The sequence below is a fragment of the Rhineura floridana genome, chromosome 2 (genome assembly GCF_030035675.1).
Source record: "Rhineura floridana isolate rRhiFlo1 chromosome 2, rRhiFlo1.hap2, whole genome shotgun sequence".
NCBI classification, from domain to species: Eukaryota; Metazoa; Chordata; class Lepidosauria; order Squamata; family Rhineuridae; genus Rhineura; species Rhineura floridana.
The window spans coordinates 139,003,514-139,026,254 of record NC_084481.1 but is presented as its reverse complement, the minus strand read 5'-3'; the positions used below and the strand labels follow the sequence as shown (position 1 = coordinate 139,026,254).

Below are 22,741 nucleotides of genomic sequence, written 5' to 3'. Positions count from 1 at the left end.
ACATTGGCAATGTGCTTTTCAAAGGTTTCATCCTCGTCTTCTCCTTCATTGGGCAGTTGATAGTAGACTCCAACTACCATGTTCCTTTTATTCCTCGCCCCATTAATTTTAATCCAGGTACTCTTGGTGAATCTATCAAGCGAGTCCTCCTGTATATCTGTGCAGGGATATATTTCTTTAACATATAGCGTGACTCCGCCTCCCTTTCTATTCTTTCTGTTCTTTTTGAACAAGTCAGTTCCTTCAATTGCTGTATTTCAGTCATGGGAGTCATCCCACCAAGTTTCAGTTACACTTATCAGGTCGTATTTACTCCTGTATTAAGACTTCTAGTTCGTCTTGTTTGTTTCCCATACTCTGGGAATTAGTATACAGACATCAAAGGCCATGTGATTTACAGCCTGGCTTCCTTCCTACATTTTTATGAAGACTATTATTGGGCCCCATTAGAGGCATTCCCTCAGATTCCCTTACTGTGCACAAGCCTTTGTTAGTCTTTACTGCCAATTTTACATCTCCCTCCCCCTTAGGATTCAGTTTAATGCTCTTCCCAGTTGAAAGAAATCAAAACCTTGAAAGTGCTAAACTTGGAAGGATGGGTCAAACCTAGATATTTAACGCATGTATTTCTTGTATCTATTTTTTTTTAAAAAGGGGGGGTCGGTTATTGGTGTTTAACTAAAAGGCAACAAAAACAGCAGCACTCAATAAACATGTGATGAATGCAAGACCCTTCAGATCAGAGACTCCAACGGTTGTCAAAAATATCATTATTTGATGAGAACCAAAACAAGTAAGCAATCCCGCTTACTTAAAAAAACGGCCCATCAGCTGATTCTCCAGCTGTCTCTGACAAAAACTAAGAGGGAGGCAAATTACCTTCCACTGGAAATATGGAAATCAGTGGGGCCAGTGGTTCACCCTCTGGGTGAGGATGCACCAGGGGATGTGAGAAGGGGACAGCCTAAAAGGTGGGCACACGGGTGGGTTTTTTAAAGGGTTGTAAGAAATTGTTTTCAAACAGCTGGTACAGCACAGTGAGGAGAGCCTGGGTGGGAGTCCAGAGTCTGTGAGTTCAAATCCCCGCTCGTGTCTCCTGGGTGTCAAGGGCCAGCTAAAGATCACCCCCACAGGGAGTGGCTCAGGGGTTACGTGCCCTGCCACCTGTGCAGCCGTGGGCAAGCTGCATAGTCCCAAGGAGCCCAGTTGCCCCCCACTGGCAGTTGCGGACAAAGAAGGGGCTGTCTTGTGTAGCTGTGGCCAGCTGAGCAGGCCCTCACCAGCTGGGAAGGACTAGCCTCAGAGGGAGGCAATGGTAAACCCCCTCTGAATACCGCTTACCATGAACACCCTATTCATAGGGTAGCCATAAGTCCGGATCGACTTGATGGCAGTCCATTTCCATTTTTGCATTTTCAAGAAATGGTTCTAATCACCATCTTTCTTCAGCTGACACCCTAGTAATTCATCTATCTTGTATCAATTGATTGTATGCAAACCACTCTAGGAGCCTTTTTGGCTTTAGAGTGGGGCACAAACACAATATATATATTTTTAAAAAATACAGCTTTGGCTCTGCCTGGCAACGAGGCGTTTCTCTTGCCGCTCTCAACTCTTCAAGGTAATTCCAGAGGAACTGCACAGACTTCCACGATACTATTCCAGAACGAATGGTGTGCAGACTTTGCGGTTGATTCTCTGACTGAGCCTTTCCCAACCTTTGAGTCTTTGGATGTTTCTGGACTACAGCTCCCATAATTCCTGACCATGGGCCATAGAGGCTGGAGTTGATGGGACTTGTAGTCCAAGACGCCATCACACCAAGGCACCCTTACTCTCTTCCCTAGAAAAGTTTCAGGCGAAGCGGGGCGGGGAAGAAGGCGATGTCTGAGCCGCAAAGAGGGTGACACAGCGGGTGGAGGCAAGAGGGCCCCTTGCAGACACAGGCCCTAGTGCCTTTTCTCCAATTTCACTTTTCTCTAGTTGCACTATTATCCGGCCTTGGATTAATTGACCAAAACCATGGAAACTAGCTCCCTCCACTGCACGTTATTGCGCAATCTTACTGCCGAATCCTTAGGAATAGAAACAGAGACGGTTTATTGGGATCTCTCTTCGAGTCCCACCATGGTGACAAACAAAAGATAACCACCCTTCCCTTTTTGTTGTTGTTTGCACTCCTGTGTGCTCGTACGCTTCTCACTCGCTTGTTCCCATGAAGTTTGGCTCAATAGACCCACCATACATATTCTTTCCGCCGCTTCACCGCCTTCTTATATATTCTTTTCTCTCATTGGCCAGCGGCCGGAAACGCCAACCCGGAAGTTTGGGTGCGCCCCGTGTTGCACGTGAAAGGATCACTGTGGTGTGTTGTGGGAGGCGTACTAAGAGATCCTGGTCATGAGCTCCAGGGTAGCTGTGGTGGTTGGTAGGTTCCGTCCCACCATCCGAAGGTTTCGGAGCGATTGGATCTCTGCAGCACTCATTCCTTTCTTATTATCGCAGGCGAGGCGCAGGCAGCGGCAGGGGATGCTTCGGAGGACGAGCCTTGCTTGTCTGACAGCGCGAGCGAGGATGCCTGGGAGGAAGACGATGATGACGAGACGAAGGGACCTGCGCTGAGGACCTCCTGCCTTTTCTGTGACAGGTTTGGCTCGGCTTGCGTTTTCGGCCTCTCAAAAGAGAGATGGGAGTCTCTGTCCCGTACGAGCCTCTAAAGCTTTTGTTTTGATGCCGGCATTAGCAGCAGCAACTTTTACTGCCCAGTTCGTTTGTGTTTTTCTCTCTTCCCTTTTCCATGTTTACTGGAGTCCCCAAAGCGACTTATAACAGCAGTAATAATTATTTTAAAAACTCAGCAGTTTTTAAAGTTCACATTAAAAATGTTTATTAAAACAAGGCAATGTGTGGTATTCAGTGCTAGTCCTATTCAGAGAAGATCCATTGAAGATGACAGACATGACTGACTTGGGTTGATTAATTTAGATGTGTTTACTCTTAGTATGACTTAGTTGAATACAACACAAAATCTTGCAAAACAGCTTCAGTTCCTGGCAATATAAAAGATTGCAAAGCAACATTTTTTTAAAAAATCATTTTTTTAGGTAGGAAAGTGCTGGTTCTGTTTAACTTTGTTACAGGATTCAAAAATAACCAAAAGAGTTTAAAGTTGTACAGCACCTATTTGGGTTTTGTTCTATCAGTGGGATCCGTTGGCATAAAACACACAGAAAGGTCTGCAGCACTGTGTGGAGCAGGAATGGGAAACCTGTGGATTCCAGATGTTGTTCAACTCCAACTCTCATTAGCCCCAGCCGGCATTTTCAGTGGTCAGGGATGATTGGAATTATGCTTCAAAAACATCTAGAGGGCCACAGATACCCCATTCCTGATGTAAAAGTAACCTCTGGTCGGCTTCTCTGTATTCACTTGAACAGTAACTACATTATTTTATTTATTTGCCACCATGGGCTCCTGCTGGGAGGAAGGGAGGGATATTAATCAAATAATAAATAAATAAATTCAATTTCTATTCCTCCCAGAAGGAGCTGCATTGTTGCTCAAAGGTGGAGGGGCTTGTGCAAGGAAATAGCCATGTAATAGTATAAGTGGGAAACCTGAACACTCCACCAAGGCTTTGCACAGTGAGTGAGGAGCACAGGCAGCAAAGAGCATTCAGTATGGCAGCTATTGGCCTTTTTTTGCCTGTAAGCACTGCTGGTCCTCATGTACAGCCAATGCTTTTTTCTCTGCTTTTTTCTGTTAAGTGACAAAGTTTTTGCTGCAATACAGTAATATGCTTCCATTTCACATTTTTCTTCACATCGATACTCCGGAGGTTAGTGTTGTTCATTCTCTGATAATTGCCCGAATTACTATCCACTCAGCTGGAAGTTTTATTTTTTTTAGGGGCTTGTGGTCTATGTCTATTTCCAGATGCCGTTAAAGTCATATTTAAAAAGCTTGACATAACATTTGAACAATTCATATATTCAGTTTTCTATGTCTTCCAAGATTTTTCTGTTCAGCTGAGGATGCTTTTTGCCACTGTACATCAGACCATGGTTTCAACATTGGTGAGGTGGCTTATAAACACAGTAAGTTTATTTTTCCATTGTATAAGTTTTTTAGTACTTTGCTACAAGGTTACCTTTTACAAATTGAACTTTTATGAAGGTCTCTTAAACCTTGAAATAAAACCCACCAGATTTTAGACTAATGAAGAGCTATTCTGTACCCTTTAAATCTCTTTGGTAAACCTGTTTTGTAGTGTTTGTATGACATCTTAATTTTTGATATTTCTATATGATTGAAATAATTCTTTTAAGTGAAGCAGAAAGAGAATAAAGGGAAATTGAATAACATTATGGGAATGATCTTAATCTATATACAAACTGATATACCCACACAAACTACAGTATAAATTGCTAAATAGGGAAATATAAAAAAAACCCAGAAGCTTTCAGGTAGTTTACAGTGTGAGCTTAATTCATCTTACTGTGATAGGTAAGCTGCATATGTTGTTTGAATCTGCCAGTACTTGTGACAAGTAAGATTCTTAAGTGTCAAACATTCAGAATACCTCAGGGGGCTAGGAGATGCAGTCGAGTTTTAGCACACAAGTGGGTGGATCATTCTTTGTAAGTGGAGCACTTCTGTATACATATTGGAAATCCTGATCCTTTGAGAGGTTGCTTGATCAGGGCTACAAGAAAAATGTAAATGGTATCTGAGCTACCAAAATTCTTCTGTGTGGTGAAAATCTGCTTGCTGTTACAATAGAAAATATTAAAAATATATTTTCTGTGAGCCAGTAAGAGATGGGGATTATTTTTGGCATTCTTTTGGAGGGTGATATCTGAAAACCAGTCTGGAAGTTGTGACGGGGTATAATATAGCTGAGCAGGAAAAAAGTCTCTGAATGCAGCTGGTAAATAGGTTAAAATGCTGGTGAACTCTTCACCTTGGCTAAACACTAATTCTGCTGTCCTTCCCCTCTTTTAGGACTTGATTTCTATGGATACATCAAACTAGTAAACTTTATTAGGCTGGAAGTAAGTTACCAAGTATTCTGTGACTTGAAGTTGAACAGTACAGTGTCTCTTTGAAGGCATGGTAGTGAGAATTTGTTTAAAGTTTAGTAATAGGTTTCTGAGGAAAACTGCAGCACATGTTTGTTCTAAACATGCAGTTAGTTTCTGTTGCTTTCATGCTTACAATTTGTCTAATAATTTTTTATATGATAAACATTTTGGGATTGCAAAACTGGGTGTGGTAAGAAGTGTAATATGGGAAGGATAAAGGTTCTGTTTAGATGTAGAATGTATGGTGAATGTGTATCACGTTTACTATTTTGCAATCCAAAACACATGTCTACTTAGAAGTAAGCTCAGTTGGGTTCAATGGGACTTACTCCCAGGTAACTGTGAATTGGATTGCAGCCTTACTCAGGGTGTGCTACTGGTAGGTGTTGGATATAATTTTAGGAACATGTTTGTGTGACTTCTTCATGAGATTCATCTCATGTTTTCTTGTGATGTGGAATTAACACCTTGATGAATGGACTGCTTCAAGTCGATTCCAGCTTATGGCGACCCTATGAATAGGGTTTTCATGGTAAGTGATATTCAGAGGTGGTTTACCATTGCCTTCCTCTGAGGCTGAGAGGCAGTGACTGGCCCAAGGTCACCCAGTGAGTTTCATGGCTATGTGGGGATTCCAACCCTGGTCTCCCAGGTCATAGTCCAACACTCTAACCACTACACCACACTTGCACTCTAACACCTTGATAATAACTGGATAATATTAATCCTGCCAAAGCTACAGAATTGCCAAGGCTGTAAGTAATATCCAAATGTAATTTATCTATGGTCCACTAACCACAAATAAAATAAAGTTGCAGAAAAAATAATAGACTGTCTAAGAAAAATTGTTTGATTTGGAAGTTGGCAACTAGTTCCAGGATTTTAAAAAACTAGAACGCTTCAGTAAAATGATCAGTAGACTGAAGGGTGACCAGGGAAAGACTGTGAAATAGGGTATGTGTACAAGTACCAAAAGAGTTAAGATTTAGCATTCTAGGAGTCTCGGCTTCTGAAAGAGTTTTCCAGTTAGTACTGGTTAAGGCTTGAAGCCTGACTTTTTATTCTATTCTCCTTCAGCAATAGCTATAAAGATGCTTTAACAACACTGAACATACATTAAACATGTTAAGAACTTTATATCTTCATCTTTTATTTCAGAAACCATCTGTAGAGAATCTTAGTTCTATTAAGACCCCATTTCCTTGGGAGGAAGAAAAATATTTGAAGCCTATATTGGAAGACGACCTCTTACTCCAGTTTGGTAGGGCTCTTTTAAATTTAAACACAACCTTTATAAGAAGGATAAGCAACTTCATATACTGATGACTTAAAGAACTGGTGCATTCTGGGGCAAGAAAAAAGTTATCTTGTATCCTCAAGGACATAAAGGGCACTAAATGTTTAGATTAAGGATAGTATTCAATGCTAGTTCTATTCAGAGTAGACCCATTGAAGTTAATAGATATGACTAACTTCATTAATGTCAATGGGTTTACTCTGAGTAGGATTTACTTGAATACAACCCTAAGTTTCCGCTTTGTAAAAATATACATTACAAAATGAGAATTTGAGATTACAGGGGAAGACAGTGTGACAGTATATTGGTCACTCTGCCTTTTGGCTCATTTCCCAACTAATGGTTTTCTGGCAGCTTATGTGACAGACTCTAGAATTTGTAAGTTGTGTTGCTGAATGCCTGGTCATATAATGATAAAACTTCCGCCACCCGGGACTTTGTCCTGGATGAACAGGCAGAGGTGGGGGCATATATCTGTTTGTGTTGTCTAACATGATTCTCTGTGAGCTGTGAACTTGACCTGGGGGAAGTGGAGATGGCCCGATGGGGGATTCTCTCTCCTTGACCAGATGCCCCTTCCAGTATTTGCTAGAATTTGAGTGTGTATTTCTGCAGTTGGGTGCTCAGGACAGGATAGGAATTCTGTTAGTCCATTGTTCACCCTACTGCCAAATGGTCTCACTACTAGAGCTAGCCAAGGTGGTGTTGGGTGATGCTACAGTTCCCTCCCTCCCCCAGACTGATTGTTCTGGGATACTTTAACATCCATGCTGAGGTTCCTCTCTTGGGAGTTGTTCTGGAGTTCATGGCCACCATGGGATTCTCTCAGGAAACTTTTAGCACCACCTATTTTTCTGGGCACACTTTGAGCTATGTCCTTTTTGTGCTGGATGGGAGGAGGGTGATCTGGAGGTGGGAGAAGTTAATTTAACTTCATTGTCATGGACCAGTCACTACCTGGTTGGGTTTAGGCTCACAGAACACCAACCTTTGCTGGATGGTGGGGGCCTATTAAGAATGTCCATCCTAGGACATTGATGGATCCCATTGGCTTTCTAATGGCTCCTGGGGATTTCTCAGTTGCTGCTGTTGAAGCCTTAGTTGACCTCTGGAATGGGGAAGTGACTTGGGAGATTAATATAGTAGCTACTAAACATCCTCTCTGATGACACTACATTAGCCCCTTGGTGATTTGAGGAGCTGTGAGCTATGAAAGGGCAAACAACTAGAGCAATGGTAATGGAAGACTTGTGACAAATCTAATTGAACACAGGATATAAGTCATTTACAGCCTACTCTACTGCAGTGCTGATGGCAAAAGAAATCTTTCCTGTCACCTACATGCAGTCTGTTAGCCATTGGGCTGTTGTGAGTAGTTGGAGAAGTGGACTGCACAGTAACTCACTGTGAGCAGTTTGCTACACATTTTACCCCTAGACAGAATGAAATATGCAACACGTAGACAGTTATCACACGTATCCCCATCACAGCACTGGACTGAGAGGACAGGTTTAAATTACTCTGCAGCCCAGTACTACAATGAGGAGGATGCCTGCTGTCTCTACTCTTCAGAGTAAGGTACATGGTAATCTAAGAAAAAATTTTTTAAAAAAAAGTCCAGCCAAAAATGAGCACTTTTAATTCCTATTGCAGTGAGAGAGTTAAGCAGTGTAGTTCAGTGGGCAGAATGTTGGCCTTGTACAAGGCACACTTTGATTCAGTCGCTTGCTCAGCTATGAATTTCAATTAATGTTGATGGGCACTGATGGTGAAAAAATGAACTAACCCCCTTCATGTTATATGTCATCCTACTTCTGCACACTTTGCTTTCTGGAATTTGCTGTGGTTTTTCAAGGAGTCCCCTGAACTCTTTTGTCCCTATAGGAGTCCTTTCTAGTCAAAACAATTAACCTGAATGCGTACAAAGAGTTTGGCTTTGGTACATTTCAAAGTTGGAACACTGGAGAGTGCTGTATAGTAACAAAACCATTTTAGTTGGCATCCAAAGAATGTTATGCCTTTGACTTCTTCTCTCTGCCCAAGGGGGGTTTGGCCAGTGTTTCTCAAACAGCAGCCTCCTGTCTGCAACTTGCCAACCCCTTTTAAAACTGAGGAAGACTTTAAAAGCAGTTTGATATTTTATGGGTAAGATAAAATAAATCCTGTTAAGTACTTCCAAGGGCACGTCTAATGTAGCCACTTGGAATCCAGCTTTTTGAATTTTTCAACCATGAAGGAGTAATGTGAAAAATATAATTTGGTGGCAGCAGTGAAGTTTCATTTGGATAATGTCAAAAGAAGCTTCTTTTCCTTCCTCTGTTTAACCTTTTACAACAGGAGTGGAGAACCTCAGACCTGGGGCCAAATGTGGTCCTCCCCAGTGATGTGGGCTAGAACATTTTTTCCAGTGCTTTATTTTTCTGCAGAAAATATCTCTTTCAAATGTTCATTTGGAACAATGAATGGATGCCTAATATTGCATTTGCAATTGGCACGTTTCAGATGTTATTTTTTTGGTTTTGTTTACTAAATACAAATAAAACCAATCACTCTCTAGAGCAGGGGTTCCCATACTGTGGTCCATTGAACATCAGTGGCCTACGCTCTTCATTCAGATAGCCTGAGTGTGTCTGTGGAGAACACTTGCAATTGAATACAACATAACACAAGAAGCAATAAAGATACAATTAAAAATCATACAGCATCGAACACAGCATGTTACAACTGCTAGAACAGGCCTTTCACTGGCCCCGCTCCATGTCCCCCTGAAGTGGAATGTGGCCTTGAACGGTGATGATCCCTCTTGCTTGCCTGGATGGAGAGGGGTGTGTGGTGTAGAAACCTCTGGTGTTTGCATGGCTGGAACGTAGCCTGCCGTACGAAGGCAAGAGTCGCAACTGTAGCTGTGTTCGTTTTCTGACTCTAGCCATGACTGTCGCTGGCATGCACATCCTGGAAGGTTACCCGGAAAGGAACGTGGTTCTCAGGCTGTTTTGCAGACCATGCTACATAAAAGCATTTACTGCTACTGCCAAAAGAAGCTTTTCATGTTACTCCCTCCTGGTTGCATGTAGAGGGATTTGCTGTTTATAACCTAACATACCTCACTGAGTTGTTGGGAAAAGAAAATGGAGAGGGGTGAACTATGTTTTCCATGTCGAGTACCTTGGAAGAAAGGTGAGATATAAATAAAATATAAAATGTAGTAATAAACATAGCCCAGAGCCTCCTTGGCATACAGAACAAGCCATGCAGTTGTTTGGATACCAAACAATTCGTAAGTCACAATATTTGCACACTGTGTGGTAAATTCTCTTGGTTCCTTTCTAGATATAGAAGAACTTCTTGACTCCACTGATGTTTCTTGTCCTAAGGGACTAACTGAGGCTTCATCTCTCCTTGAGCGTTTGAAACGTGCAGAGCACAAAGCAGAGCTGGCAGAAGCAGCATTGGCCAGAGCCCAAGAAGATCTTCAAAAAATGAGGTATTGACGAAAAGTCTTTTTACTCCAGTACCTTGATATATTAAAGTGAAATAGGTTTCAACACTAAGGCTTCATACTGGTGAAGATGTTCAGCAGGATGACTGTTCCATTAAATGGATTAGAAAGAGGTTAGTAGGCTGCATGCAAAATTCATATGTATATATTGTCACAGAGACCAGGTCTCCTGTTAAGTTGCGGGGAAGCAAAGTGGGTTATCAATTCTACAATCAAATAATACATAAAATAAAGCAGGCTGCCATTCTTATTCTGTGGCAGAGGGACATTGCAGACATGGCAGTTCCTGCAGTATTCTCCCCTATTTTTGGCAGTACAACAATCTTACAAATGCAGGAATCACGACTGTTACGCACCCTGAAGTGTTGCATGAAGAGTTGAGGTACATTTTAAAATATTTTTTAAACATCTACCTCTCCTATTTTTCCAAGGAGACTCAAGGCAGCTAAGAGATAGTAATGAAAATAGAATAACAGGCAGTAATCCCTAAAAGGTGAATTCGCTATGCTAACACAATTAACCAAAGGTCTTTTTAAAAACAGGCTCAGTGTTCATCAACCACCTAAAGCAGCATAGTGATGGGGCTTGATGGACCTTACTGGTAAGGCATTCCATAAGGTAGGAGTCACAACAGAAAAGACCTTGCCCCTAGTTGACACCAGCCTTACCTCCAAAGCTGAGGGATTTGCAGCAGAACCCCACATGACCATTGGAACACGTGGGCTGAACACATGGTAGAATGTGGTTCTCAAAGGTTAAAACCAGCACATTGAATTGAGCCTGTAGGAATGGCATGACTGAATTAAAACTCCTACCTCATGTCAGCATTCTGGCTGTAGCAATTTTGCGCTAACTAAAATTTCCAAATACATTTTCAAGAGTAGACCCACACAGTGTGTCAGTCTTACAGGATTCTTACAGATCACTGGAGCATGAAGTACCATGGCAGAGTCCACCTTTGTCAGGAATGGCTGCACTCACCACAGCAGCCAATGCTGGAATAAGGTACCTCTAGTAACAGACACCATCAAACAGGAGCTCTAGGTTGAGAAATACCTCCAAAACTAGGCACCTGCTCATTCAGGGAGAATTTAACCCCATCCAGAACTGGCTTTAAACTCCATATTGAGTCATGTGACCCACCTACTAATAGTATGTCTGGTTTGTCTGTATTAAGTTTCAGCTTCTTGAAGCTCACCCAGTCCTTCAGTGCTATCAAACTGCCTCCGTAGGATCAGATGACAGTCAGAAGGAGAGTTGGGTATCATCAGCATACTGATGACTCCATAGTCCAAATCTCTGGATGACCTCCTCCAACGACTTCATGTAGATGTTAAATAGAAGGGGGGGGGAGGGGACAGACCATGGAGAAGAGAAATGCCACTTTCTGAGTCCTGTTTCTCAGGAATGAACACAGCCATGGTGACACCATGCCCCCAGACTCCCCACTCTACTGACAAAGTGGAGCCCAAGTCAGAATGGATCTGAGCAATTTTATATGCAAAGTGCTTCGCAAGCAGGACACAGTGGGCTTCCGTGGCCCCATGTAACTCATTCTGAAGACCATGATGTAAAAGGTTCTTCACAACATGTAATACCTCTGCTGGATGGCACCGAGCAGGTGCAATGGCAGTGGACAAGTAAGCCTTTGTCACCATCATTGCCACAGAATAGGCTTGACAATGAAAGCTAAGCCATCTTCAGTTGCGTTTGCTCCAAGTCTTCCTTAGCTGTAAACCAGACACCATAAAAATAGCTTCTTGGTAAACCAAGGAGCCTTGTGGACTCTACCAGTGGGAAGATGGGCTTAGAAGATCTTGGGTCAATTTGCAGAAGACAGAAGTGGCCGGGGCATCAGCAGCGTTGCCAGCTATGTCAGTTGGAAAATCCCTCAGACTTGTCAGAAATCCATTTGAATCCATTGGTTTCTAGGAGAGAACCACCCTAATCCCCCCCCTCCAGTAGATTTGAACAGTTTAACAGATTCTAAACCTGCTCCACACAAAGAGAATCATTCACCCATTGTATATATGACATTGTATACAGTTTTTATTAAGTAACAAGTTCCGTAGCTTTCCTGGTTGTGGAAATGTTGTGGAGTTTTAAAATGTTCAATAACCTGGAACTTCAAAATGAAGTGATTTGGTGAGGTACTTTCTAGTTAAAGTGTAGCTTCTGTACCACAATCCGTGATTGCAGTCTGTGGTGCACTGTTCCCAATTACCCGAATCTTTCTTCAAATTATTATCCCCCTCCTTTTGCAAAAAACATAAAACTTGAAGAAGTAATTATAGCCAGCAACTCAACACAGAAAATGTTATTGGACATGTAGAGCTCCATGAGCAGACTTCCTGCAAACATTTGGGGAATGTCTGATAATCCAGACCTTTTGGAATGCAATCCAGCGTCTAATCAGGGAAATGACTGAACACTTACGCTCACCAGAGCCTTAAATATTACTCTTGGGCTATTTAAAACCTTCTGTTTTAGATTTCTATTTGGAAGTAGTGGCAAATCTCTGTAATGCCAAAATTTATCTAGTAAAAAATTGTGGAGCAGGGGAGGTACTCCCCCATTAGTTTCACAATGGTTTAACAGAATCTGGACTACTGCAGTAATGTCTAAATTAACATAGAAGAGCAAGCAATGAACAACAAAGTAAATTTTTAGAGGGATGGACAAGCTGGTCTGTCCATCCCTAAAGAGAGGACCTCCTTCTCTGCCCATGGAGAGGGAGGTGCAGGGATGGTGATGGAAGTTCATATTTACCAGCCTTCGTGTTGTGGACATGCAAACCCCACCTCTCTACCTTCAGTGCGCCAAGGGTGGTAATGGCAAAATAGTGTTCTTGGGGCAGTTTAGGGAGTCACTTTGGATCCAAAGCTCTCACACAGTGTGCTCCTGGGGAGAAAGTATGCCAGCTGCTGCTCTCCCCATCGTCTGTCCTAGCTGGCATGAAACCAGCAGAGTGCTGCTTCTGCCACCAATCCTCGGTCCCCTGCTTCTGTTGGACTGCTTTGTTCAAATGAATGAGCAGTTCTTCCAGATATATGCCATAGTCTCATTATAAGCATGGTACTTTTTTACTGCTACCTTTTCTTTTTCTGTAGCCGGTTGCTTGTCCTTGAAAGGCCATTTTCTAATTTATTTTTAATGCTATATAATGAAGACACCTTGTGCCATTGTGTTTGGATGGTAAGGGATCTGTATACCTGGCTTCTCTACTGTTTTGCCTGTCTTTTAGAAACACTTTGGAAAGTACATCCTCTCTTTGGTATAGTTTCAGCATGTGAGGGTAAAGAAAGAATCTACGTTAAATGGGTCAACATGGAAGGCATTTATCTGGAAGTTATCTTGTGAAAATAAGTCAGGATTCTAAATTTGAGTTTCACAGAATCTGAAATGTAGAAAAATACTGAGGCTGGTGTGCACAAAAGAATACCAAAGATACAAAATACAATACAAAAGAATTTACACAGCGGCTTCCTGCACTGCAGCCAGCAGGGGGAGCGTCAGCATGCCTAAGGCCCCAGATAGCTCTCTGAGACCTGCATGCTTTTTCTCTTCGCACATCCTCCCTGCATTTCTTTTTATGGTTTCCTTAACGTGTCTCAAGGGTATGTTTCAAATTGATTGCAGACGGTTTGCAGAGGATTTTGTGATGAACACAGAAGTCAGAAGTGGCACCGTTGCAGACCTCAAGGAGGATGAGGAGGATGTTTACTTCAGTTCATACGGGCACTATGGGATCCATGAAGAGATGATAAAGGTCGGGAAATGAGTAGAAGTATATATTGCGTGCCATAAAGATGGAAGTAAGACTGTTTGCCCGTCAGTACACTGCAGCATAGCTAGCTGCATTTTTAACCCTTACTTATACTTCACGGTGGTTATTCTGGTGAAAGCCAAGGTAGAAATGCAAGAAAAAACTGTGGGGGGGGGAACACTACAAAAGAAACATCTGAGTTCAAGATGCAGAGACCTGAACAGTCTGATCTCCTTCTGCACTGTCCAGAAAGCCGTCTGAAAGGTTTGTAGACTCCTTTTAAGAGGGGTACAGTGTAGCACCAGGAGAACTCAAGTCAGGAATAAAAATTGTCAACTCACGTTTATCTCCATAATTAAGATACTGTGAATATAATTACTTTCCACTCATTTAGATAGGGTACATCTTGGTAGTTGCAAAAGTAGATGATTGAATTTGGGAGATTAAAGTACTGATGCCCTACAAAAATGTAACTTGTTCATGAAATCCATCCATAATTTTGTCAAATGTTTTTGTCCAAGAGATAAAAAAATACGCCGTGTGTATATTATGCTACTCCATTATCAGAGTTCTCTTTTGGGGTGGGGAGCTTACAATAAAATAGAGCAATATATAGTAATATATAAAATCCACATAAAGCTAGGCAGCACAGGAAACTGAAAGCACTTCTTGACAGAGTAGGTTCTGTTTAAGTCACTTGAACTTTAGTTTCTGATCTACATTGTCCGTGCTTTGTATACTGCTCAGTAGTTAGAATGTAAAATATGTTGCATCTTCCTTCTGAGTCTTGTTATGCTTTGTCACATAGATCCTGTCAAGAACTGCTGCCAGTTCTCACCAGGACTCAATTCCCAAACCCAGGGCAATTGATCCTGGCCAGGCAGAACCTGTGCCTCCCTAATCAGGGCTGAGTAAACCAACAACAACCCTGCAAGGTAGGTAGACTGCCACCACCCCTTAAACCTGGCCACCCACTCTAGGCCAAGGGGAAACCCAAAGTGCCAGAAATAGACCAGCCAAGGATTCCAGAAGACAAGAGCCAAAGATACACTCCTTGTTTTGGAGCCTTAAGGCAAAATACCCCAATATACAGTAGTCTGTGGCTAATCGGCCAAGGTGCTAGATTCAGAGCCAGTTTCCCCCTGAAATGAGCACACACTGGTAAATAAGAAGTAGCTTTATTAGAATAAAATATAAGTGCAAAAAGTATAGCAGCAAAATAGTTCCTTAAACCAAACACCCCCAAAGGCTAGGTAAAATACAGAGAGAGTTCAAATCACAAATAAAAATAACCAACCTGCCTAGAATAATCTATACTCACAACAGAGGTAAACCAGCAGAGTAACATCATGGTTCCACTCCTCGCCAGAGATGTATAGCCTGGATAGCAGATGGAACCCCAACATCAGGTAGCACCAAAGAACATTGGGAAACAAAGACCTATGGTCTTGGTCCTATTCTTATGGGGAAAAGCCCAGCAACAGCCAGGAATTAGTTAGCTGATCAGGGGGCTTTCTGATGATGAAATCTTCCGGAACTTTTGTGCCTAACGGTCACGCACATCTCTAACCTTCCCAGGCCTGTGGCCTTGAAGTACCAGTCTCGGCTGATAAGCAGGTGTTCTTGCTTTCTGCTTAATTAACTGAGTTCAGCTGTGAGAACTGACTATCTCATGGCATCTCAGAGGCCCTAATTCAGGCAAGATGTTCCCCCCACAATTCCTTGCCACAGAACCATTTTAGAAACCAGGTGTTCTTGATAGATCCCTATTCACAGGCTTGCACAACTTATTTTTGTGTAGGGTGTATTATAGATTTGGATCTCTAGTACATACAAAAACAATGGGAAGGGGAAAACAAGCTCTAGAGAACATTGCAGTATTAACCTTTAGAGTCCGAAATGGGTTGAGACAGGGACCATCTGCACTTATGTGCCTGCCCAAGCCTTAAGATCAGCATCTGAGGCCCTGATACCTTGTCTACTTATTGTCTACTATAGCTGAGAGCTATTATCCTTGTGAGTATCAAGATCAGATCCTTTTCTGTGGTGACCCCGCATCTCTGGAATATTCTTTCCAGGGAAACATGTTTGGTACCCCTACTTACTGAGTCTTTATGAGAGCTCTAAAGACCTCTCTTATTCCTATCTGTATTTAGATTATTTTTAATCTGCGTTTTAATAACGTTTTAATATGTTGTTGAAATATTAACCTGTTTTATTTATTATGACACTTATATTCTCCAAGGAGCGCAAGGTGGCATACACGCTTACTACTTTGCTCCATTTTATCCCTGCAACAATCTTGTGAGGTAGGTTAGGCTAAGGTACAGTGAATGGTCCAAGGTTACCCAGTGGGCTTGCTTTATGGCTGAGTGGGGATTTGAACTCTGGTCTCCCAGATCCTAGGCCAACACTGTAACCACTATTATTTGCTGCTTTTGTTTCGTTTAAATATTTTGTTATTTTGATGTTTTAATGATCTGTAATCTTATTAGACTCTTTTATTGGCTATATGTAAACTGCCTTGGGAAGCTGACTTATCCTGAAATGCAGTTTTAAAAACCCATTAAATAAAGCCTTTTATAGAGCTGCTGGGGATTGAACATGGGGCCTTTTGCATGCAAAACCTGTTATCAAGTGATGGCTGACACCTGCAATTAAGGGGTGATTACATTTTACATGGTCTCAGGTTAAATTTTTATACTGGAGAGAAAAACAGGACTCAATGTTTATATATTCTTTTGTTAGGGGGTGACTTATTAGTATTGGATTTGCATATTAATATAAGTTTGGAATGGAAATTATTGGCTTATGCTTAAAACAGTTTAAGCACTTCCCTGTTTTATTTTACGTGAGAACCAAAGTTAAAAAGGTTTTTTTGCTGTTACCTGCTGCAGCATTTTTAAGTAGTCTGTTTTTCTTGAATTTTTGCTTTTTATATACATAATAGATGCCCTGGCTATTTTTTCTTTAGAACTGCTTGAATATTATTCCTGCACTGAAAGAGGGGGAGAAATGGGTGATGGAGGGAGGAGAGGAGTTAACAGTGCCCCAAAATAAATGACTAGAGGCTTCCTGAGCAACCGTGCATGTAGTGAAGACAGCAGTTGGAAATCTATTGATTAAGTTTAGGCAGCAAAAAATAGTGAAGGTAGAAGTCTGAAAGCCTTACAGTTGACTGCCTTTGCGACTGACAAAGAGACTTTTGACCTTAGATAGTCTCGCTTAATACACTGTCAAAGTAGCGAACAAAAAAAAAAAAAGTAGCTGCTGCGTAGTTCCTCCTAGGTAATGAGAATTAAGAGAGCCAAATGAGTAACTTCATTCTGGATGTTTGCAGTAAGCAATACAGAAACACTTTATTTTAATTTTATTTATAGCCTGCACCTTCCCTCCAAATTGAATTCTCAGGTTGGCTTACAGTCAGTGCTACAGTACAATAATGAAACAATCATTTGGAATTGACAAGGACAATAACTAAGTGGTCCAGCACATGCTTTGAAGCCAGGATGTTTTGCATGCAACCACTGGCTTCTCCAGATAGATCTAGGAAATACTCCTGTCCCAAACTCTGGAAAGCTGCTGCCAGTCAGCATAGACAATATTGAACTAGATTGCCTCATACCTAGCCAGACTATTGGTCAGTTCCTGTCTTTCCAAAATCCAGCAAAAGTGTAAACCAGTGGTTCCCAACCTGGGGGCTGTGATTCCGGGGGGGGGGCGTAAAGTAATCTGGGGAGGTGGCTGGACAGTAAAGAAATGAATTATTAATTAATTTTTTTAAAAAGTCTTCACTCCCTGGGCGCTGTCAGCTCCCCACTGCCACTGTGGATGACACCTCCCCCTTGCTTCAAACAAGAGGGGAGGACTTTTGCTGAAGTGGCAGAGTGTCTGCCTATAAGCCACATGGCAGACACCGAAGGAATCTGATGCCAGAGCTACCAGAAAGAAGAGAGGATTGCTGTCACCGACTCCCGTCTCCTCACACTGTAGCTGCTGATGACACTGTGACGCCCTTCCCTGGCTCTCCCTGTCAGGTTCCTACCTGCTCGTGGCTACTGCCTGTCACTAGGCACCACCAGGGACTCCACCAGTCCGGACTGTCCTTTTTTATGGTTTCTCTCTCCGCTCTACCACAGACCTCACCAGATCCCCCTGCTAGGCAGCACCACCAGTCACGTCCTGTAACCAGTATTCCCAGAGACTCTGTCTGAGTCTCTCTATCAGATTACCTCTGTGACTGTGTGCTTAAGCTGTCCCCAATCCCTTTGATCTTTATATAAAAAGCATACAACTCTGGGTTGCTCTGGATACTTGTGGTGTTATATTCTTCCCTTCACCGCTGCCACCAATTGTTACAGTTTCCCTTCAGCCTTGGTAAGTACCTTGCCCTCCCCTCTGCTCTGTATATTCCCCAGCCAAGGATCAGGCCTCCGGTAAACCAAAATAGTGTTTATTAAATATTAGAAATAACAAGATTACTTTATAAAGACACATAAGCATATGGTTTCATCTATTCCTGTGATACTTGTCTTAGTATTAATCCGAACTCCCCACTCTCCCCACATCCACCAACTCTCCACACAATCTCCTCTCAAAAACCCCACCAAACACCTCTCAAACAACCCACTAACGTCCACCAAAACAACCCACTAACGTCCTCCCAGATTCAACTGTCATCCTTCCATTTATACTCTCAGCCATCCAAACACTCAGCCAATCATCCAGCATTCTACTGCTCATTTACTCCCCCCTCCTCTTTCATTCCACTTACCATGTATCTTCTATACAAACAGCACTTACCATATATACATTAATACAGGAACATCACAACACCCCTACTCAGAATGAGAGGAGAGGGCTTTTAGTGAAGCAAAAAGAAGCAAGGCTGCAAGGAAAGGCTGCTTTCCCCCTTCCTTCCTGGCAGCCAGCCTGCCTGCCTTTCTTGGCTCCTGCTTCACCGTCACCTCCTTTTAAAAATTATTATTTGTGAGGTCACCCAGATCTCGCCTTTGGCCCAGACAGAACCAGGAAGCTCAGAACTTGCTTGCCCCCCATTTTTTTAATTTTAGTTTTCATTTTCAAATAGTACAGAGGAAGGAACTATAACATATTTCGCCTCCCCCACTCACCCCCTGTTTCTCAGGCTAAGTACGTGTGCCAGCGTCCCCCTTTCTTCCACCTACATTCCACCTCCCCCCATTCTCTCTCCAAGATGCTGCGGCAGTTGAGGGCTTCCCTCCCTCCCACATGCCCAAATGCATGAACGCCTGCAGATGCTTGCAGGAGGGGCAGGTGTGTTTGTGTGTGCGTGCGTGCGCTGATCTGTCTTCTGCACTGTTTTCATTCCTCAAGTGCATGCTAACCAAGTCATCAGTTCCGATGATCATCCCCAGGCCTAAAAGCACTAACCCCCCTCCTCAGTCTATCTACCCTTTTGTCTTCACAATGTAGCATCCCCTCCACTACTACATTGCTGCTGCTTGATTATTATTATAATAAAAGTTCAGCAGGTTGGCTGAGGCTGGGTCCACACAGCACAGCTGAAATATTTTTATTTATTTTGTATATTTGTATGCAGCTTTTCATCACCGGGTGACCTCAAAGCAGCTTCCATAGCAAGAATAAAACAATATAATAAAAATTCAGAACATAATAATACTGTAATAATAAACTTCAACAGTATCAATAAGTAACACCACAAAATATATCCCACCTTTCCTCCAGGATGCTCAAGGTGGTGCACATGGTCTCCCCCCCCCTTTCCATTTTATCCTTACACCAAACCTGTGGGATAGGTCAGAGTGAGAGGTGATGTTTGGTCCAAGGTCACCCAGTGGGCTTCATGGCTGGGTGGGGATTTGAACCTGGATCTTAGTCCAGCACTCTAACCCACTGGTGTTGGGAGACAAGACTGTACATCTTCAGATTATGTGTGTGAGGGTGAGGGGGATACCAGTTTGATGAAACTTTGCATTAAGAAAAGAAAGCAACGCCTCCCTGTCTGCAGGGAGCTTTTAATGGAAAGGGATATTTAGAGATGTGATTTTGCCATTCACTATTTTTTCATAATAGAGACTAAAATTACAGTTAGCTTGGGAGGGGTCACAAAATTGTTTGAGCTTACAAAGGGGGTCCCATGCTGATAAATATTAAGAACCACTGGTGTAAACTAAACAGCATCAAGAACAGTGAACCATGAGAAGTGCTATAAAGTGCACATTCAACCAAGGTTGTTTTTACCTATTATCTGGACATGTCTACTGAGATGGAAAGCTGGAGATCATAGGACCGTAAATTCCATAAACCTGGCACTGCTGATGGGAAGGGACAATCCCATGCCCCTGTTCTCTATACCTCACATGGCAGAAAGGTGCATAGCAGGGCCTTTCTTGATGGCTGCAGCTCCTCATGGCTCCTAGATTCGTACCAGAGGAAGTAGTCTTTTTAGATATCTAAAACCTGAGATGATTTAGAACTTAAAGGTTACTTGCAAATGTTGAAATCTTTATCCATTTCAGGTTGCAATCTCAAATTCTGATTTGTAAATATAAACTTAGAATTGTCTTGACAATCTAGCTCTAATTGTGTTTTTGCTTCTTTAAACTCAAGTTCTGGAATATTAGTTGCTGCAGAGAATTGTCCTTTTAGCATTGCATCTAAGTGCTGCAGTGTCCAATTTGTATGCAAGCAGAGGTTCTTGCCTTTTATAGCTGTTCTCTGCACACTTTATGCTCTTTTCTTTTTTTTTTGACCGCTGTCATAAGGAGCTAAAAAGAAAAACTACAAATACTGTTTTCCTTTGGTTTGCTGAGTGTTTCTCTAGCCATTTGCAGGGATAGTAAAGCATATGGCTTGCTGGCAGTCTGTCTCCCTGCCTACGCATATTAAAAGGAGTTATGTTAGTTGGTTGCAGAGACAAGCTACATACCAGCTCACGTTACAGATGTATTACATCAATTCAGGTGCGCAAACTGGAAAAACACCAGGATATCTCTAGTTACACTGAGTAGGCACTGGAGGCGTTTTCTGAACTTGACATTTTACACAGCAGCTTGCACAGCTTCTAAGATTCACTTGGCTTTGCTCCTGGCTGAAAATAAGATTTCTTTTAGGAAGTGAACAGCATGCTTTGCTACCTAGACCTGATCAGTGGTCTTACTTTCAAACAGGAGTAGTATATTGCTTTTTGCCTTTAATATGACTTCCATAGTTCATACCTTAGGTGCCAAGATTTAAGATTTGAATGGGACTTCGCTAATCTTGCCATGTTATTTGTAGTATGGTGCTTTAAAAATTAGGGAACATGCATATAAAAAATATTAACTATTTACTTATTAACAAAAGGGACAAACTTTATCCTGGTAAAATAAATAAACATTTCATTTATACCCTGGAACTTAGGCATCATTGGCAAACAGGCTAAGTAGAAAATTAATTTACTATTTCCTGAATAAAATATGATCTCTCAAATTTCTTTGCCTGGAAAATCCTAAAACTTGTTCTTTGGAGATGGTAGCAGGGAACATTTGAAAGGTGACTAAAACATTTTATTTTACTGCCATTGCACAAAAAATTGAGTGTGTGCCCTGACTAAGTCTTTTTTTAATAGGATAAAGTACGCACAGAAAGCTATCGTGACTTCATATATCAAAACTCCCACATCTTTAGAGATAAGGTAAGTTTTTGCAGTATGTGACTCTGAGGTAATAAAAGCCTCTTGGATTGAATTCTTTCTAGAAGTGGGGAATGATGCTTTGACAGGGCTTTGATTCAATGTACGTGGGTTCTATTACATGGAGAGCATTATTATGCTGCTGGAGGGTGCAGAGTACTGATAAGAGAAATGCTGATCTGCATTGTCATTGTTCAATGTGCTGTCTTGGAGTGTTCATTAATTATGCGGACATCGTTGCCTTAAACCTTTCCTTGTCTACTGTTCTTCTGAAAGAGACGCGTATATACTTATTTACAGTAATTCAAGTTAATTTTGAACCTGTATCTTGCATGATAAAGGCATCATGACGATCCCTAAGGAATCAGCTTCTGGAAGTAGTTCAAATTCCATTGTTTTTGTGTGACTGATACCCATATAAATAAGGCTTTCCTGGGCAGTTCATAAAAAAATCATTGCCAGGTACTATATTCTGCTGTTATGTGAAGCTACTGTTGAAGGATAAGTGTTTGAAAAGGAAGAACACTATAAATACATGCATGTGTCAGAGATCCACTACTGAGCCTTTCCCAGTGTCTTCCCTAATGGCCCGTAGCCGAGCATACATAATGTCAGTGTGTTGCAGTGTGCCTGGGTATTACCTTTAATGGGAGGTCTATTCACATATTCCATGTAGAGAGATACGTTGGCACTACTCTACTTCTTTGCCCTTGTTAAAATATTTTAAAAGGCATTTTCCTGCTTTTTTATAATAGAGGGTATTTTATTTGACCATTTCAAAAACATTTTTATGCTGTGTTCAAAAATCTTTGCTGGCCTTGCTAGCCAATGAAAACCTTGTTGCGGGTACTCTGTTCTTGGATGAGGAGTATTATATTATCCCCGATCTTGTCCTCTGTTTCAGTGTAGTTAACGGGCAGTTCTTTGCTCCTACCCTCCACTTTGGAGCTGGAGAGGGAGCAGCGTTCATCCCCATAGTTGTGTGGGCCTTCTGTGGTGTGGGGACAATTTGTGTTCCCTTCTCCAACTCCAAGCATTTTAATTTTGCCAATGCTGGAAACTACTGGCAGATACAAGTACACAGACCAATTCCAGCAGCAATTCATTGTACTTTATTTACCACCTTCATAGCTAAAACTACTGGGTAAGTTTGTATATATTGCTGGTAAATTATGGAAGTAACAAGGCAAAATAAGAAAGCACCTGCTATCTTGGGGCTGAGCATAGGTATGAAGGCCATCCTGCCCACCCACTGGTTAAAGGACACTTTGTCATTTTGTTTTGTTTTGTTTTTTGAGATCTTTTGATACTTGTCCAAGCAAAAGCTTGGAACACCAATTTCTCTGTCAAAGCCCTGTTGCTATTTTGTCGCTGATCCTACATAAATAATTATTAGCATTACCGTGTTTGGGGATGACCT

The 22,741-nt window shown here is 41.9% G+C and overlaps 1 protein-coding gene across 10 annotated transcripts in view; it reads left to right on the top strand.

Moving 5' to 3' along the window:
• Positions 1–2,295: 2,295 nt before the first annotated feature.
• PRMT3 (protein arginine methyltransferase 3) overlaps positions 2,296–22,741 on the top strand; it is a 91,282-nt gene continuing 70,836 nt past the window's right edge. For 4 of the 10 annotated variants that reach the window (XR_009760633.1, XM_061610640.1, XM_061610642.1 and 1 more), the window contains exons 1-8: positions 2,298–2,428; positions 2,506–2,647; positions 4,015–4,097; positions 5,005–5,054; positions 6,243–6,345; positions 9,712–9,865; positions 13,520–13,649; positions 21,259–21,324. Coding sequence is in view for 8 of the 10 variants with exons in the window: in XM_061610640.1 (XP_061466624.1) it covers positions 2,401–2,428; positions 2,506–2,647; positions 4,015–4,097; positions 5,005–5,054; positions 6,243–6,345; positions 9,712–9,865; positions 13,520–13,649; positions 21,259–21,324 (756 nt within the window). In the remaining 2 variants the exon portion in view is untranslated. Of the gene's footprint in view, positions 2,429–2,505; positions 2,648–4,014; positions 4,098–5,004; positions 5,055–6,242; positions 6,346–9,711; positions 9,866–13,519; positions 13,650–21,258; positions 21,325–22,741 lie in introns of all 10 variants that reach the window. The other 6 variants (XR_009760632.1, XM_061610643.1, XM_061610638.1 and 3 more) reach the window with 2 other exon arrangements.